Source organism: Orcinus orca, chromosome 13 (genome assembly GCF_937001465.1).
Source record: "Orcinus orca chromosome 13, mOrcOrc1.1, whole genome shotgun sequence".
In the NCBI taxonomy this organism is placed as follows: Eukaryota; Metazoa; Chordata; class Mammalia; order Artiodactyla; family Delphinidae; genus Orcinus; species Orcinus orca.
Window position 1 is genome coordinate 70,201,095 of NC_064571.1, and position 16,373 is coordinate 70,217,467.

The window sequence follows — 16,373 nt, forward strand, 5'->3', positions numbered from 1 at the left end:
TGTGCCCTAGACACTAGCTTACTCCTGATAGAGACACAGCCTTCACGAAACTACACACTCTCCCCCTGATGAAATGACAAATCAGCCAGCATGTGATGAATTTGGGTTGTGTAGACAAAAATACCAGGTATTCCAGCCAAGGCACACACAGTGTGCTGTGAATCATCCCCACCAGCTTTCAGCAGTTAGATTAGCAGAACAATTGCTCAGTTCCTTCCTTCGTCTTCACAGTGTAGACCTGGCCCAGGACCCAAGAGTGAAGCAGCAACTGTAAGGAAGCAGAAACATTATAAATAACCTAGAGAACCCTTTTATAACAGCAACTGCCTGCTGATTTTGTGGCCTAACAGCTCAAGCAAAAAGGATATAAATATAATATTGTGCAATGACTGATTACTCAAAATGTTGTGCATCAGCAGAAGTGGGACCTGTGGTTGGTGCTAATATTATCAGATGCCTTTGCTGTTTAATAATCTGGTAGCTCTGTATTATTTAGCATGCAGTTTTCACAGAGAACAATGATCTTATTTCAAGTACCTCTCACTGAAATAAAAAAGCAGCTGTTGATGAACATTTGGCAGAAAATGTTTTAGTGGAATCTTTCGTGAGATAATAAATCATATTGGATTAACTGTTTTCTGTCTAGAATAGTGGAGTCACAAAGAAAAAAGATCGCTGGCCACAGAAGGCAAGGGCAGTCTTTAGAACCCAGTGAATCACTAACAGACATTTTAGTTTTAAGTGCCATTTATTCACCAATATATAAAGTTATTTATATACAAAGCTTCCATTAATAGCGCCTGAAGAATGGGCCTTTTTTATTCCAGTTTTAGCTCATACTCAGGATTCTACTTCTCTTTCATTAATAATGGAATTCTTTAAATTATAGAATAAATTAATACACCACAGACGTTTTGGGCAGAATGGGGTTTTTAACCAGTCTTAAGTCTCCACAGGCCATTCTGTGTGGCTAGCGTGCTGAGCGCATGCCGGCCCTGCCCCTGAAGAGGCACCGAGGCAGCCCGCTGGGCTCCTGGGCTCCTGGCCCACCCACTCCCAGGTTGCTAGAGCAGGGCCGACAATAGACCCTCACAGGTTCTTCAGGCTGGCTGGCCACTGTCAAACTAGGGCTCTGCTGGAGAGGAAGTGACATCATGACATAGCTACTGGGCATCGCCATTTTCAGCCAGAGAACATGATCTGCTGCTTTCATGAGGCCATATTGACTCAGGAACATTTTTCACATGAAATTATTATCACTAAAACATAAAATTCTCTTTTCTAAACTATCAAGCAATGTATAGAGCAAAGACTTTCACAGTATACTCCCAATTCCCACTCTTGGGATGGAGTGGGTGATGGGTAAAGATTTAAAATGGAGGGTTTTCAGAAATGGCTGAGGATTGCTTATAGGATAAAACTAGCTCAAAACAGCTTCATCAGAATGTCCATTTCAATACTGGTGTGACTGGCCAACCCAGAACCCATCAAAAACCAGAAGCTGAGAATGGACTCTGAGACACTGAGTTGGGCCCCAGATGGAGCCAGCAAATGACCTGTCAGTATGGACCACTGGCTGACTTAGACCAGGAATTTGTCACCAATAATGGAGCCAGACCAGTTCATGGTGCTAAGCTCTGAGGTAGAACACCTCAACCATGTACATTCAGGTGGCGAGGCCGGGATAGGTGAAACGTGCCATCAGGCTGGCAACTTCTTTTGCCTTTGATTCAATTTTAGATCAAATCAAGGTGATGCAGTTATTATGATCACTGTACTCTTGCAAATTGTCATTAAATACTAGTAGGGTACCAATAAATAAAAAATCTAGCAGTTCTAGGATGAAGGTTGGTAGAGTTTTTCTTGTTCTTTAGTAGTTGAATTTTAATCAATATGTTGAAAATTGGAAGACCAGAGTCATTTTTTAATACCCCTTACAATCTTTTGGGGCAGTAATATGCTGCCTTGAACATATATCTCCCAACCTTACTTTGACTTTGCACTCAACTCCCCATTGATCCCTCTCTGTTTTCATCCATCTAAATGAAAGAAGGCTTTGGCCCCATAAACCTCATTCCAGATGGAAATGCATAATTCAAGAGAAATAGTGATGTCAAAGAAGAGAAGGCACACCAATTTGTGTCAGCAGTTGCTATAAATTAAAGGAGTACACGGAGAGTTTAATGTAATGTAAAATTGAAAATAAAATTAGAACCAATATTTAGGCATTTCTCCACCTCTTTTTTCCCTACTGTGACATGAAGGATTGACTCCCAGCTTAAGTACCTAATGTAGTTCATTTTTCTTTTCTGCTAGAATTTTTTTCCCCATAAAATGTTGCATGTTTATCTTTGGCATCCAAAATTAGATCTCTTCACTTTTTCCATTCTATTCTCAACAGAAAAGTCAGGGTAGGAAGAGTCAAAATTTTCCCCTCATCTTCCACACCCATCATGTTTGCCGCATAGAAAGGACCCCACTCTACCAGTCTGACTAGTTCAGCTGCTGTAAATAGCTATTAATCATTCCTTAGTATTGATTCTCTGTAATGTGGATGTCACCTACATGGTTTCTTTTGTTTTTCTACGGCTGGAAAACAAAAGGTTGATAATGAACATCTCACACATGTACGACTGCACAAGGTGTTCCGAAACACTCAGGAAAAGCATTCTTGAGCATGCATCCAAAGGGATTAGTCTGATCAACTGCCATTATTCAGAACCTTTTTGGAGCCCTTTATGCAGATTTCCCCCAAAGCCAGTGTTGTTCTTGATAGTCACCCATTGTTTTGGCCACTGGTGGAATTTCCTAGCTTGATCCCCCCACCTTAATCACTAGATGGTTTTAAATGATTCACTCTTTCCAGAAATAAATTTCTTAGGATAGTGGTTCTCAAAGTGTGGCCAGGGACCAGTAACATCAAGATCACCTGGGAACTCTTTAGAAACACAAATCCTGGGCCCCACCCCAGATTTAATGGATCAGAAACTTTGAGAGTGGAGCCCAGCAATGTGCATTTTTTAACAAGCCCTCCAGGCAATTCTGAGGTACAATCTAGTTTGAGAACCACTGACTTAGAAGATGAAATATTGCCTTCATTGAGGATATTCAAAGATGTGCTACTGATTTTTAAGGCATTCCGAAGAACAAGTTTCCAGAAGTTTTTGAGCAAAGTTGGAGTACATGTATGGCCTCTCCGGGGGGCCGCTTTAAGAGAGACTGGCCTTCCACTGAGACATCCCGGTTCTGCCACCTAGCCATTTGACCTTGAGCAAGTTCTTACACTTGGTTTCTCATCTGGAAAATGAAAGACCCACCCTTACCTACCTCACAGAATTGTAATGAGATTCAAAGTGAGTCACATCTACAGATATGCTCTGTAAACCAGAAAGTACTAAAAAATGTGAAAAGTGAAAGTCATGTCATTCTGCAGACAGGATTCTGGTAGTCTGAGCATTATGTCAGGGCAGAGAGTTGGAGAAACGCCTGTATTTATCATTCCTTTGGCCAGATCCACCTTTTTGTCTCTATAATGACCGATTCATCACCTTAGTGGATGTGTCTAAGATTCTGCCATTTCAGCCCACCAATTTATTTGGTGCTAAGAGAGGAAAACCATTGCCTGAATGGTGGCTACAAGGGGCTAGGAAGATGTATTCATTTTCAGACATGCTATTTTCTATGGAAAGCTTAGTGATGGTGAGTAAGGATGTACTGTGTATGTGGACACTGTACTCTCGTGCCCAGAACTTGTCACACACTAGCAGTGAAAGGGTCTGTACTGAAACTACCCATTTCAGCCCTGTGCAAGGGAGTCATGACCTTCAGCAAGGAAGCGAGTGTTCATTGCCACATACTAGTCATTGCAGAGAGGCCCAAAAAGAAAATCCCTCGAGCAAACCAAATCTATAGAAACTGAGATTTTAAAACAGACCAGTTAATGTGTCTGTGCTTGAGAAGAATGTGGGTGGATTTTCCCTCAGAGGTTAGGCTTTACAAACAACTTCACCATAGGAATTCTTTAAACACCAAGCTCCTGGTGCATTTGTAACTTAACTTTAAAGCTTTACAGACTGTTGAGTGAACATATCTGGCCAGGAAGGAAGCTAAATCTGTGCCTTAGTGCTTATTGGGAATGCAGTTTTAGTAACACAGAAAACAGTTCCCACTAGGCCAACATCAACTTCACTTTTCACACAAAGTGGCAGCTAAAATCAAGAGATTCAATAAGAATCTAATTGGTTAATTATGATTAAATTATTGGTTAATTATGGGAAAATAAGCTGTTGGTTAATTATGGAATTAGAATAGGAAATGATTTTGCTCAAAATGTGTGCCTATTTAACAAATCTGTAGAGACAGAAAGTAGATTAGTGGTTCCTAGGCCTGGGGGGAGTGGGGAGGAATGAGGAGTAACTGTTAATGGGTCCGAGGTTTCTTTTAGGGGGGATGAAATTTCCTAAAATTGGACTGTGGTGATGGTTGCTCAACCCTGTGAATATACTAAAGAACACTGAACTGTATACTTTAAATGGGCGGATTATTTGGCATATGAATTATATCTCAATCAAGCTGTTTTTTTAAAAAGTCAAATTGCTAATAAACTGTAGAGCCAAGGAAAACATTATGGCTGTTTAAAAGACAAAAATCACATCAAAACTTTGTTACATGTGGTTTCGGATCGATAAGAAATAGTGATCATTTGAAATATATTAAGGCAGAAAATATTTGCTTTCTTTTAGTCAGAGTATTTTAAAAGCAGACTATCTCAAATAATTGAAATTTAAATGTAATAAATTAAGGTGGCTAATAGTTGAAGCCAAAGTCATGGACATTTATGACATAACGAGTAGTCTATGTTCCCTACAGATTTATTTAGAATAAAAATCAGCAGCACTTACACAATAATGATAAGAAAACTGGATTCTCACTGTCCATCGTGTTGCCCTAAACTGATCTGGTTAGGGAAGGCTGGAAGGTTGAAGTTGGAAAGGATATGATCTCATCCTTATGATGTGAATATGCGCTGATAAGAGAAGATAGAAATATTCAGATTTAAGCTGTGAAATGGGGCTCTTGTATAAGCAGCTTCGTATCTCGTGGTATGTTTATCAGGCGGACTACTCAGTTTTGTCTGCCCAGGAGAGAACCTTTGCCCTTTCCTGCCTCGTTAAGATAGGCCAGGCCAGGCTAGCTCTAAGCTCCTGGTTAAAGTCCTGGCTCCAGGGCTTGGGGCTTGCCTACGGCTCACTGGTGGCCATGGAGACTGTAGATTGACGTAAACAGGAAGGGAACTGGCTGGGAGATGTAGGAATTTCTGGCTCAGTGGAAAGAAGGCACGGAGCTACCAACACCTGCCTAGCGAGCCTTGCAGTTTGGAGGCTGCTGGTTAGGGCTTCTTAATGCACCGGAAGACCCTGACTGGGCCACTGGCGGTTCTTTGCGGCAAGAGGCCCTACTTTGGTGGCGTTTCTCAAACACCGTTTTTTCATTAATCACCACCCACCCACCCACCCACCTCAAGGAGACTTTTAAGAGATTTTTTTCCTAATTGTCCACTTCTTCCATGAAATGTAATACCACAGATATTCATTCATATTCTGTGTGTGTGTGTGTGTATCTGTTTACATACTGCGGCACTCCCCCACACACAAGAATGAATTTTCAGCCCCGAGAATGCATGCCCTGGATGGAATGAAGGCTCTAGGCCGGGCCTTTCTCTTTCTCCTCACATTTGGAGTGAGTGGTGAGGTCAGTCACACGGAGAAGGTGGACAGTGTGGCCCATGCCCATCACTAACCATGAGAAGCCCTGACTCCAGGTTCCAGCATGGCTAGAGGAGTGTCCTCTCAAGTCACATTGTCCCCGCACCATCTGTTCAGCCTGCCTGCCATCCTCCAGGCTCTGCCACCACCTCTCTCCCTGGCAGGAGCCCTCTGCCCAGTGGCTGGCTGACTGTGATGGAAAGCAGGGTCCTCCATCAAAGCAGCAGCACAGGTAGAGGCACAGCTTTCCCCCCAGCAGGTCACTTCCTTCCCATGCTGTCCTCCAGCCCTTCCCAGCTCTAGGCCTCTCCCCAAACCCTCACTCACTGTTCTCTCTCTGTTCCCTCACCCAAACGAAAGCGTGAGATTTATCAGGTTCCCCAGTCTTGCACTGACTTTTATACTCTTCATTTCACATTTCTTTAATACCCTGCTCACAAACTCTTTAAAGTTCTCAGAAAGTATCTCCCCTGCCCTCACAGAGAAATGGATTTCAGAGACCCCCAGCACATACAGATGGCCACTGCTAGAACTCTCTAGAACCTGGCTTCCTTGTAATTAAGAGCTACAGGACATACTTCTGCCTCCTCTGCCTTTCCAGACTATGAGAGCATTCCTAATGCCCTCTACTACTTGGAGCTGGGAACATGAAGCCAGGCACAGCGTAAACCCCTGGCCCTGGGATCCGCAGGATCATGACCCTCTTTGTTCCTTAGAACCCTCTGACTTAGATCATGGGCTTTTATTTCCAAAAAAGTTAGCAAGTTAAGGGGCCTCTAAGATGGTACCATCGAGTCTCCCCCACCTTTGCTGAACACCTGCTCTGCTCCAGGCACTGTGCTAGGCCTTTTCACATACATTATCCAATTCAGTATTTACCCCCTATGAGGTAGGTTCCCATATTACAGATAAATAGTCACAAGAGAGGTCACACAAGAGGCTGAGTCACTTGCCTAAGTGGTGAAATCAGGGCTTAAAGTCAGGCCTGTTTAACTCCATACCACTTACTGCATTGTCCCAGGGGAGAAAACATGTTCCCACTTGAGAAAAACATTTTTCCCAGCTGTGTACAGAGGGGCTTCACTGTAGTTTACCATTCTCAAAAGATGACACAGTTAAAAGGGAAGAAGGTGGGATTTAATTCCAGGTGTGTGTTCCCTCGGTGCTTCTTCCCCAAGATCCAAGTCTCCGGCCCGTCTGTGATTAGCCCTTTAAGGACAAAGAATGACTTTCCCTCTCCCAGGCCCCACCAGGTGTTCATGCCTCAACCTCCTGCAAACGGGAAAGAGGCAGAAGCCCCATTCTTAGAACTTGGAAGCAGGAGCAAAGCAGAAATTGCCACCAAGTTAGCCTGAGGGCAAGCCACGTCAGCGGCCCTGCCTGCACGGGGGTGGCAGGTAGCAGGGAGCCTGGTGGGTTTACACTGATCGCTGTCCCTTTCCTGAGCCCCTTGCAACATTGTTTTTTATGAAGAAGAAATAGCACATTGACTTAGGATTTAGTCATACTTCATTCATCCCATTTGCCTTTTCCCTGGCCTCTAAAACCACGAGCCTGGCTGAGGAATTCAGGTCCACAGTGTAGGCTTTGAACAGCTTTGTGTAGGGAGAGGTTTTGAAAAGAAAGGAAAGTGGTATCTACTTGTCAGATGGAATGTGTTAACAGATCAGGGAGGAATGCAAGGACTTTAACTGTTAGGGTCCCTTGGCAGTTTGGGTGATGAATCATCCAGCGTGGGTACGGATTCCTAACAAATGAAGCCTCACGATGACATCATTCTTGCAAAATCATCTGGGTTTCTGTTGTAGGCGCCTGACAAGTTCTTACCTTGGGGATTTTCACCACATGGCGTTTGTTGGTTTTTTTTTTCCCCAGCCACAATTAATACCCATCATGCCTTACAATTCACCCACTTTTCTATCAACTGGAATTTGGCAAACTAGGACTTTCACAAGTCTGTCTCACTATCATCCCTCCTACAGGGCATTCTTGGGACACCTGTGCTTCTCACCTGATCGCTCAGCACCCAGCCTCCTGATAGTCCTGGATTCAGTCAGGCTGTATTTCAGCGGCGAGCCTGGGCTTGCACTAGTCTGAGGGCGTGGACGTGATGAAGACCACAGAGGAGTGCAGGGGCATCTAGGAGGGTACCTAACCCAGACTCGTGGGATCAGGGAAAACACAGTGCTTTGAATATGGTGCCAGTCAGCAAATATATGATGACTAAGTTAATAACTGAGTTGAGTCTTAGGAGAGGAGTAGGAGTTAGTCTAAGGATGAGTTCAAGGGGAGATATCTCAATGAATGAAGACCCGTGGTTACAATGTGTGAGTAGGAAAAAGTAAGAGATGAAACTGGGTAGGTGGGCGGGAGCGCCTCATGTGCCATGCTAAGGAGCTGAAATGTTATCCTAAGAAAGATGAGAAATGATCAAAGGGCTTTGGGCATGGAAGTAAGGTGGCCTGATTTACAGCAGTATGGAGGATGGAGTGGAAGGGGCCAGACTGCGGACAGAGAGACTAGTTAGGAAGTTAACGTGGTCCTTTAGAGGTGATGTGAGCATGAAGTAGGGCAATGGGGTAGGGATGAAATGAGAGGACAGGTTAGCAAAATATTTAGAATTTACACTTGGCAACTGGTGATTATCCAGAAGACCCCCCAGATTTTCAGGGTGGAGTTGCCACAAACTGAAAAGATAAGAAGAGGCCCATGTTCAGCCAGAGTTATCAGTTCGATTCGGGTATGTTGAGTTAGAACTGCCTGCAAGAGACCTGCGGCTGGTCGAGCTGACTCACAGGTAGTTAAGATACACGAATCCCAAGACAAAGGAGAGTGTGGGCTAAAGATAATGACTTAGGACTCCTCATATTCATAGCAGTCAAAACCATAACAGCACAGTATTTGACACACCCAGGAAATTAGGGGAAATGAGAAGGGCAGTGGGTGAAGGACAGAACCTGAGGGAATACCAATGTGGATGGTGGGGGAGAAGGAAGACAGACCATGGCAGAGACAAAGAAGGAGGGTCAGAGAGACACGGGGGCCCAGGAGGGTGCCTTACTGCTCTGTGCTTCTCTCCCCTCTAAACCTTATGGTTGTCCTGTTCCTCATAAGTAAGCTCTTCCTCACCTCCCCATACAGCCCTTATAGGTGAAAGCGGCTCCTGATCCCAAAGCACATTCTTGCAGCTTCCAGCCATCCCTCCTCTACCCTCCTGAAGAGATTCCTGCATCTTCATGGCTCATACAATTCAGTTATAAAGCCTCAACTTCCTTTCCTGGTCATTCTCTGTTTATCTAAGCCTGGCATCTACATAACCATTTCTCTCTCCACACCTCCCCCCAATGCTACTATCACAGGACGACTTGAGTACCGTGAGGATGAACCATCACCAAGACTCACAGTTCCTAGATGCCCCCACCTCCAGGGACTCTTCACCTCCACTCCAGCCTCCCGTTCCCATGACGACCCCAGGAAATGGTTAATACCTGGCACAGCTTCAGTCCTGTGGGAATAAACCTCACATCCCACTCTGACCACAACCAGCTCTCTCACCTCTTCTCCTACACTTGTTTTCTCACTTTCCTTAGTTCCCTCCATTTCCTTCTGACCTGTTGACCCCCTCCTGACCTCTCTTCCTTCTTTACCCGGGTTAGACTCTCCAGTTATATTCATCTGGTTATTCTTTTATATAAATTTTTTTTTAAATTTTTTGGCTGTGTTGGGTCTTTGCTGCGTGCAGGCTTTCTCTAGTTGCTGCGAGTGGGGGCTGCTCTTCATTTTGCGGTACACGGGCTCTAGGCACGTGGGCTCAGTAGTTGTGGCACGTGGGCTCAGTAGTTGCGGCACGCGGGCTCAGTAGTTGTGGCACGCAGGCTCAGTAGTTGTGGCTCACGGACTCTAGAGCACAGGCTCAGTAATTGTGGCACACGGGCTTAGTTGCTCCACGGCATGTGGGATCTTCCCGGACCAGGGATCGAACCCATGTCCCCTGCATTGGCAGGCAAAGTTTTATACACTACACCACCAGGGAAGCCCCATCTGGTTATTCTTTCCTGAAATCTTTACTCCCTTTGTACCTTCCCTCTTCCCCCACACCTGCCCAGGGCAACTCTGGTCCCCATTCTCCTCTCTGCTCCTGCCCCAAGCACACAGAGGGAAACGGGATCCCATACAGAAGAACATCATTAAAGATTCACGGTCTTCACTCTCATCCCTGTAATTCTTCATCGCTATAGAAAACATAAGCCCTTCCCATGGGGAAATAGGAAAAATTGAGCAGTAGCCCGAAGCCCAATCTCTCTCCCAAAATAGCTTCTCCACCTGCTCTACTGCTAGATTTCCACACAGATGTCCTTGGTACAATCTTGACTGCCATTTACCACATTTAGTCTTACCTTGGGCAAGTTACTTAACCTCCTTAAATCCTAGTTTCCTCAGTTTTAAAATAAGGATCCCCCAGGCTTGCTGCCAACCTCCATGGCACTTTGTGCAAATTAGAAGGCGCCTCTCTGAATAGGTGTAGCCTGGGGAGCTGAGCACAGCCTGCAGACCCACAGTCACCCCGTCACCAGGGCACCCTCGTGCAGAGCCACCTTGTATGACCAGACACTGCAGCCCCAGCTACACCCACCTCCACAGGGTTCTTAGGGAACAAAGGCGATAACCTACACAGTGCCCAGCAGAGAGGATGACCCTGAGCAGAACCTCAGCCAGAAGAGCCCTTGAGGACCACCTGGACTTGTAGGTATGCTCTGCTGGGGTGGCACCTGCAGCCACTTCAGGCATTGCCTGCCAGCTCCAAGAGGTTTATCACTGTGCTCCCCTCTCTCGTCAGAGAGCAGACCCCTGAGAGACTGGGACATGTGCTGCTAAGTTCAGTGAGAGAGCAGACCAGGGTCGTAGTCAAGGGCTCAGGCAGCCAAGGGGCAGTGGGAGGGAGCAGGGAGTGCGGGCAGCTAGACAGAGAGGATGGTCTGCAAGGGAGAAGGGAAATGAGCAGCCCGCCTCCCCAGGGCCACACTGCCTCCCCCCAACCCCACACCCCAGCTCTAGGTGCTGTCCTTAGGAGCACCCACCTCTCAGACTCTCCCCTTGGAGTCCTCTCACCAGCTGCTGATGAGTGTCATCCCTACGCCACCAGCCCTGCAGGGTGCCTCGCCCTCCCCCAGGCCCCCACCAGAGGGCTCAGGTATTCCATAGGGTGTGTTTTGCTCCTTCCACTTCACTGTTAATCCATCTGCCTCCCGGGTCCCACAGGCCAGAACCCCTCAGGACCCAGGAGTGTGCAGGCCCTCAGGAGAGCAGGAATTTCAGAATGCTACATCCATTCTCTAAGAGCGGCTCTTCCTTAAGGGGCAATTATTGTGAGAAGGCAATGAATAGTAGCCACGTGGGTATTTTTACTGAAGAAAGATGAATTATGTCATCACCCCTTTTGGCACAAAAATAATTTTCAGTAAAAGGTTAAAGCCATCATGTTGTATCAATGAGAACTATTCCATTATTCCAAGAATGATTGATTGGAAAGTACTTTACTTACAGGAAAATCACAGTGATACAATACAGCTTCTACTTAAAGCGCTTTCCATTAAAAAAAAATTATAACCAGTGTATAAAAATAGTTATATTGAAGATGTGAATCAACAGCCGGGTAATTTATTGGCATTTGAAAGCCCTGTGCTATAAATAGATTCAACAATGAGACTATCAAGTAACTCTGGGCTGTGGCAACCTAACCTCCATTTTTACTGACACAAAAGAAAGTCACATGTAGTTCAGCAAGGGACATCTGGCCCCCTTGGAAGAGATCACTGGAAGAGAAAAACACGATGGAACTAGGACCATGAGTCTGGCCAACTCAAACCGCTAGGTGAGGCAGTGGAAGAGACACAGGGGACAGAGATATGGTCTCTGCCCTCAGAGAGTTTTCAGGTTGTCCTAGACTGTAGGCCTGTACACACAATCGTCAGTACAATGTTTTAAATGCCTAAGAGAAGTGCAAATGAATATATCACTCCCTTTCTTTCCCTTACACTCTTCGGTGAAAGTTAAGTAGTACTTTTCTACCTTTTCACTCTTAAATTTCAAAGAGCTTTTCCACTGTTGGATGTAATGTGACTTTTAAAATAGTATTCACTGGGGCTTCCCTGGTGGCGCAGTGGTTGAGAGTCCGCCTGCAGATGCAGGGGACATGGGTTCGTGCCCCGGTCCGGGAAGATCCCACATGCCACGGAGCGGCTAGGCCCGTGAGCCATGGCCACTAAGCCTGCGCGTCCGGAGCCTGTGCTCCGCAACGGGAGAGGCCACAACAGTGAGAGGCCCGCGTACAGAAAATAAATAAATAAATAAATAAAATAGTATTCACTGGCCTTCACATCTTTAAGCTGATGGCCCCAGGAGTCTCCCTACTTCTTTGTGCTTTTGGAATGAGGCGAGACTGCTGCCCTCTTTGCGAAGAAGAATGTGGATCACCACCCCTACCCCCACCATCTCACTTCCGGTGAGAAGGTGGAGACTGGGGCAGCTGAGAGTTGGCCCATCAGCAGTCATTAACTGAGCATATACTACTTTTAAGGACTGTATAACTCTGGGGAGTCATCAGATAGGAAAGAACTAGACAAGATTTCTGGCCTCTCAGAGGAGTTTAATACACGGGATTGCCTCAATCAAGGTTCTTGGTTGAAAAATCGAACAGCTGTGTTACTGACATGGGGCACTGGACACCATCACAACGCTGCCACTAACATCCCAGAGTTCAGTTTTTCTGCAATCCCTGTCACAGCCAGAAAATGTTCCTCCCAGTTCCCTGGACTTTGAGGAGGGTGTCTCTGCCTAGTCCTTAGTTGCAAAGGAAATTGCCTCAACGAGATGGGGTATTTCCAAATGCAGGAAAGAGGTTCTCTCAATTCAGTTTACCCCGACTTGTAGTAGATGTCTACTTAACTAAGAAAAAGAGGGAAATCATTCAGAGGCTGAAATTGGCCCATTTGCAAATTCACACAGTGACCGATCCTGATTTTTTTTTTTAACTTCTTTAGTAAAATTTCCTTTGTTAAAAACTTCTCGGGACTTCCCTGGTGGTCCAGTGGTAAAGAATCCGCCTTACAATGCGGGAGACGCGGGTTTGATCCCTGGTCAGGGAACTAAGATACCACATGCCCCAGGGCAACTAAGCCCACGCGACACAACTACTGAGCTCGCGCGCCTCAACGAGAGAGCCTGTGTGCCGCAAACTACGGGGCCCACGCCCTCTGGAACCCGTGCACCACAACTACAGAGCCCATGGGCCCTGGAGCCCGTGCACCACAGCTAGAGAAGAGAAAACGCGCACGCCACAACTAGACAGAAGCCCGCGCGCCACAACGAAGAAACCGCGCACCTCAACTAAGACCCGACACAGCCAAATAAATTAATTAAAAAAACAATTTGATAAAAATCCTTCTTCATTTTTCTCTGTATTCTTAAAAAAAATACACACATACTCATAGACACAGGTATTTTCTTTCCTCTCTCTTCCATTCCCCCCACCACCCCCGCAACCTCCTATCGATCATGATGCTGAAATCTTTTCTGGCTTAACTAATGGACATTTCTCCAGGTATGTGCATGTATTGCTAACCTTTTTGTATTAATAGCTGCATATTTTTCCATAATACAAATGTACGAGATTATTCACCCATTCTCCTATTTGATAGAAAATCACATTATTTCCAGTGTTTTGCCTTTGGAAACAATGCAGCAATAAGCATCTTTGAGCACATATCCCAATATTATAGGAGTTTTCACTTCTGTAGATTTCCAGAAGCAGGACTGCTAAATCAAAGGACACACACATTTTTTAACAAATACTGTATTACTCTTCCACAGTCCTACCAACAATATATGAGAGTATCATTGTCCTCTCCATCTTCATCTTGCTGCTCTTGCTATCAATCTTACTATTTTATCAATCTGATGGGTAAAAAATATTATTTTAATTTGCATTTTACTTAACAGCTGATAACTTAGTATCTTTTCATGTTTGTTTACTGGCCATTTACATTTCCTTTTCTGAAATTGCAGACCTATATCCTTTGTCCATTTTTATCCTGCACTTGTCTTTTTCCCAGCAATTTGAAGGTGTTCTTTGAGTATTAGGAATATGTCATATGTATTACAAGAATTTTCACCAAATTTGTGCTTTTTAACTCGGATCTTTTTTTTTTTTTTTGCCGCACAGCACGGCATGTGGGATATTGGTTCCCCGACCAGGGCTTGTACATGCACCCACTGCAGCAGAAGCATGGGGTCTTAACCGCTGGACCGCCAGGGAAGTCCATTTGGCTTTATTTACAGTGTCTTTGGACATATTTTTTTTTTATTTTTTTAAATTAAAATCTGATCTTTTTTTCATTATGGCTTTTGGGTTTACTGACTGGCTCGTGGTTTCCCTGCTTGCAATTATTCAAATATTCATCTAAATTTTCATACTATGTTACTGTTTTATTTTTTATATTCAAGCCTTTAACCTACCTGGAATTTAATTTTGTGTATGATGTAAAGAGGAATCAAGACTTGAAATTACTTAGAGTTTGCCATAACTCTTCATATGTTGTAGTATTTTCCATGTTTTCATAATACACCCTCCACCCAGCTCATAATTTCTCTGGTTTCAGACCTTTCTCTTGTCACATTGCTCTGTTGTAAACTGAGGGAGGGCATGTCTGTCTGTCTCTTTCTCCATTGTTTCCCTCAGGAAACACTTAATAAACAATTGCAAGGCACCTAGCATAGAGCTTGACATAGTTTAGGTACTCAGAAAATATTTCTGGGAGGAAGGAAAGTGTTGAATTCACACCTGAGTTACTATGACTCCTTGGCAAGCTGAATATTGACTGCTTATCTTTGTTAACAAGGGGAAATGTCATTCTCCTTAAAGCCATTCAGTGTCTCATGAGTTCACTCTGTTCCTCCTCCTATATCTTTGTTCTTTGAGGCCTTCCTTCTCTCTATAAATCTGTCTCATTTCATAAGGATTCCCCTTAGGCAGGCTTTCTTCAACCATTCCTTAAAATTCAACAGTATTTATAAACTCTGCCATACTATTTAGCATTTAATCCACAATTGATTTTATTCTTTTTCAAGTACCCATCACTGTGCTAGGCACACAGCTTAGTAAATACTTAAACTGCAACTGAAACAATCATGCATACCAAGGTATAGCCTCAAGATTTGTTATGAAACCTCTTGGGACTAAGGAAGCAACAAACTGGGAAAAACTGGAAAATGACCCTGAAAGCTGTTAAATACCAGAATGATTTTTCAAGTGAAATTGTATCACATTTATTTTAAATACATTTGTTGGATGAACACATGACTAGGTACTGCCCTACCTGAAGGCAGAGGTCAACAGACTTTCTTTGGTATTTTCTATTTCCATGGGTCCCTATATGGCCTTCACCAACTTGGGCCTTTGGAGATTCAGGGGAAATGGAACTAAGCCTTATATGACCCTACATTTAGTTTGAAAATAACATCTGAATGGCTCTCACCACGTTCTGCATGAATTTTTAATGGAGAAACAGCTAATTCTAGGGCTATGGCAGAGAATATACAACATGAGCCTGGAGCATCTTATAATGTCAGAAAATAAGAAAGTGCTCAAAAAATAAAATGATGGAAGTATGTCAAAGGGACACAAGTACCAACTGAAAGAACTCCCAACTGCCAAAGCTGGAACAATTTGAGCAACAAAATAAATAATGTAGTGCTGGATTATAGCCTAAGGAATAAAATAAATATCCCTGAGTTCATACTTATATAAGTGAGCAGCTGAATAAATAAATGAGGGAGAAGAAACAAATCTCCCATAGAGATTTCCAATTTATGGAGATACTCCATAAATGGAATTACTCCACCCTCAGGGAGGTAGAGCATAACTCTCCACCCCTTAAGTGTGGACTATACTCAGTGATTTGCTTCCAAAGAGCAAGTATAAAAAGAGAAAGTAACTTTACAATGGTGAAACCTGGCCAAGACTACCTTAGCCAAGTGCTCAAGATTAACATCATCAGTGTAAGTCATGTTGACAGTATGTACCCTTGATACGACATGATGAGAATGACACTTCACCTTTGTGGTCTTCCTCCCCAAAACCATAAACACAGTTTAATCATGAGAAAAACAGACAAATCCCAATTGAGGTACATTCTACAAAATACTCAACCAGTCCTCAAAACTATCAAGGTCATCAAAAACAAAGAATGTCTAAAAAACTGTCACAGCCTACAGCAGTCGAAGGAGATATGACAACTAAATGTAATCCAGGTATCCTGGATGAGATCTTGGAACAGAAAATACACATTAAGCAAAACTAGTGAAATCTGAATAAAGTATGTAATTCAGTTAATATGATAATGCTATTATTTCGTTAGTGGTGACAAATGTACCATAATAATATGTTTACAGAACTAGATGTGGGGTATATGGAAATTCTCTACTATCCTTGTACCTTTTCTGTGCATCTAAAACTATTTTAAAATAAAAAGTGTACTTAAATATTTTGAAAATACAGTATGGGCAACAGATGGCTACATGCTTATCTCTACAACTGTGCTTTTCATTACA

At 43.9% G+C, this 16,373-nt stretch overlaps 2 protein-coding genes across 5 annotated transcripts in view; one reads left to right on the plus strand and one right to left on the minus strand.

The window, feature by feature from the left end:
• The window catches only part of RBKS (ribokinase), a 73,854-nt gene that overhangs the window by 57,249 nt on the left and 232 nt on the right, over positions 1–16,373 (plus strand). The window contains exon 8 of one of the 4 annotated variants that reach the window (XM_033425187.2): positions 13,987–16,368. The exons of the other annotated variants lie outside the window; for them this stretch is intronic. Within the exon in view, the coding sequence (XP_033281078.1) occupies positions 13,987–14,061 (75 nt within the window). The 3' untranslated portion in view covers positions 14,062–16,368. Of the gene's footprint in view, positions 1–13,986; positions 16,369–16,373 lie in introns of those variants that run through there. 4 annotated transcript variants of the gene reach the window in all.
• The window catches only part of MRPL33 (mitochondrial ribosomal protein L33), a 32,534-nt gene that overhangs the window by 5,328 nt on the left and 10,833 nt on the right, over positions 1–16,373 (minus strand). The window lies entirely within an intron of this gene.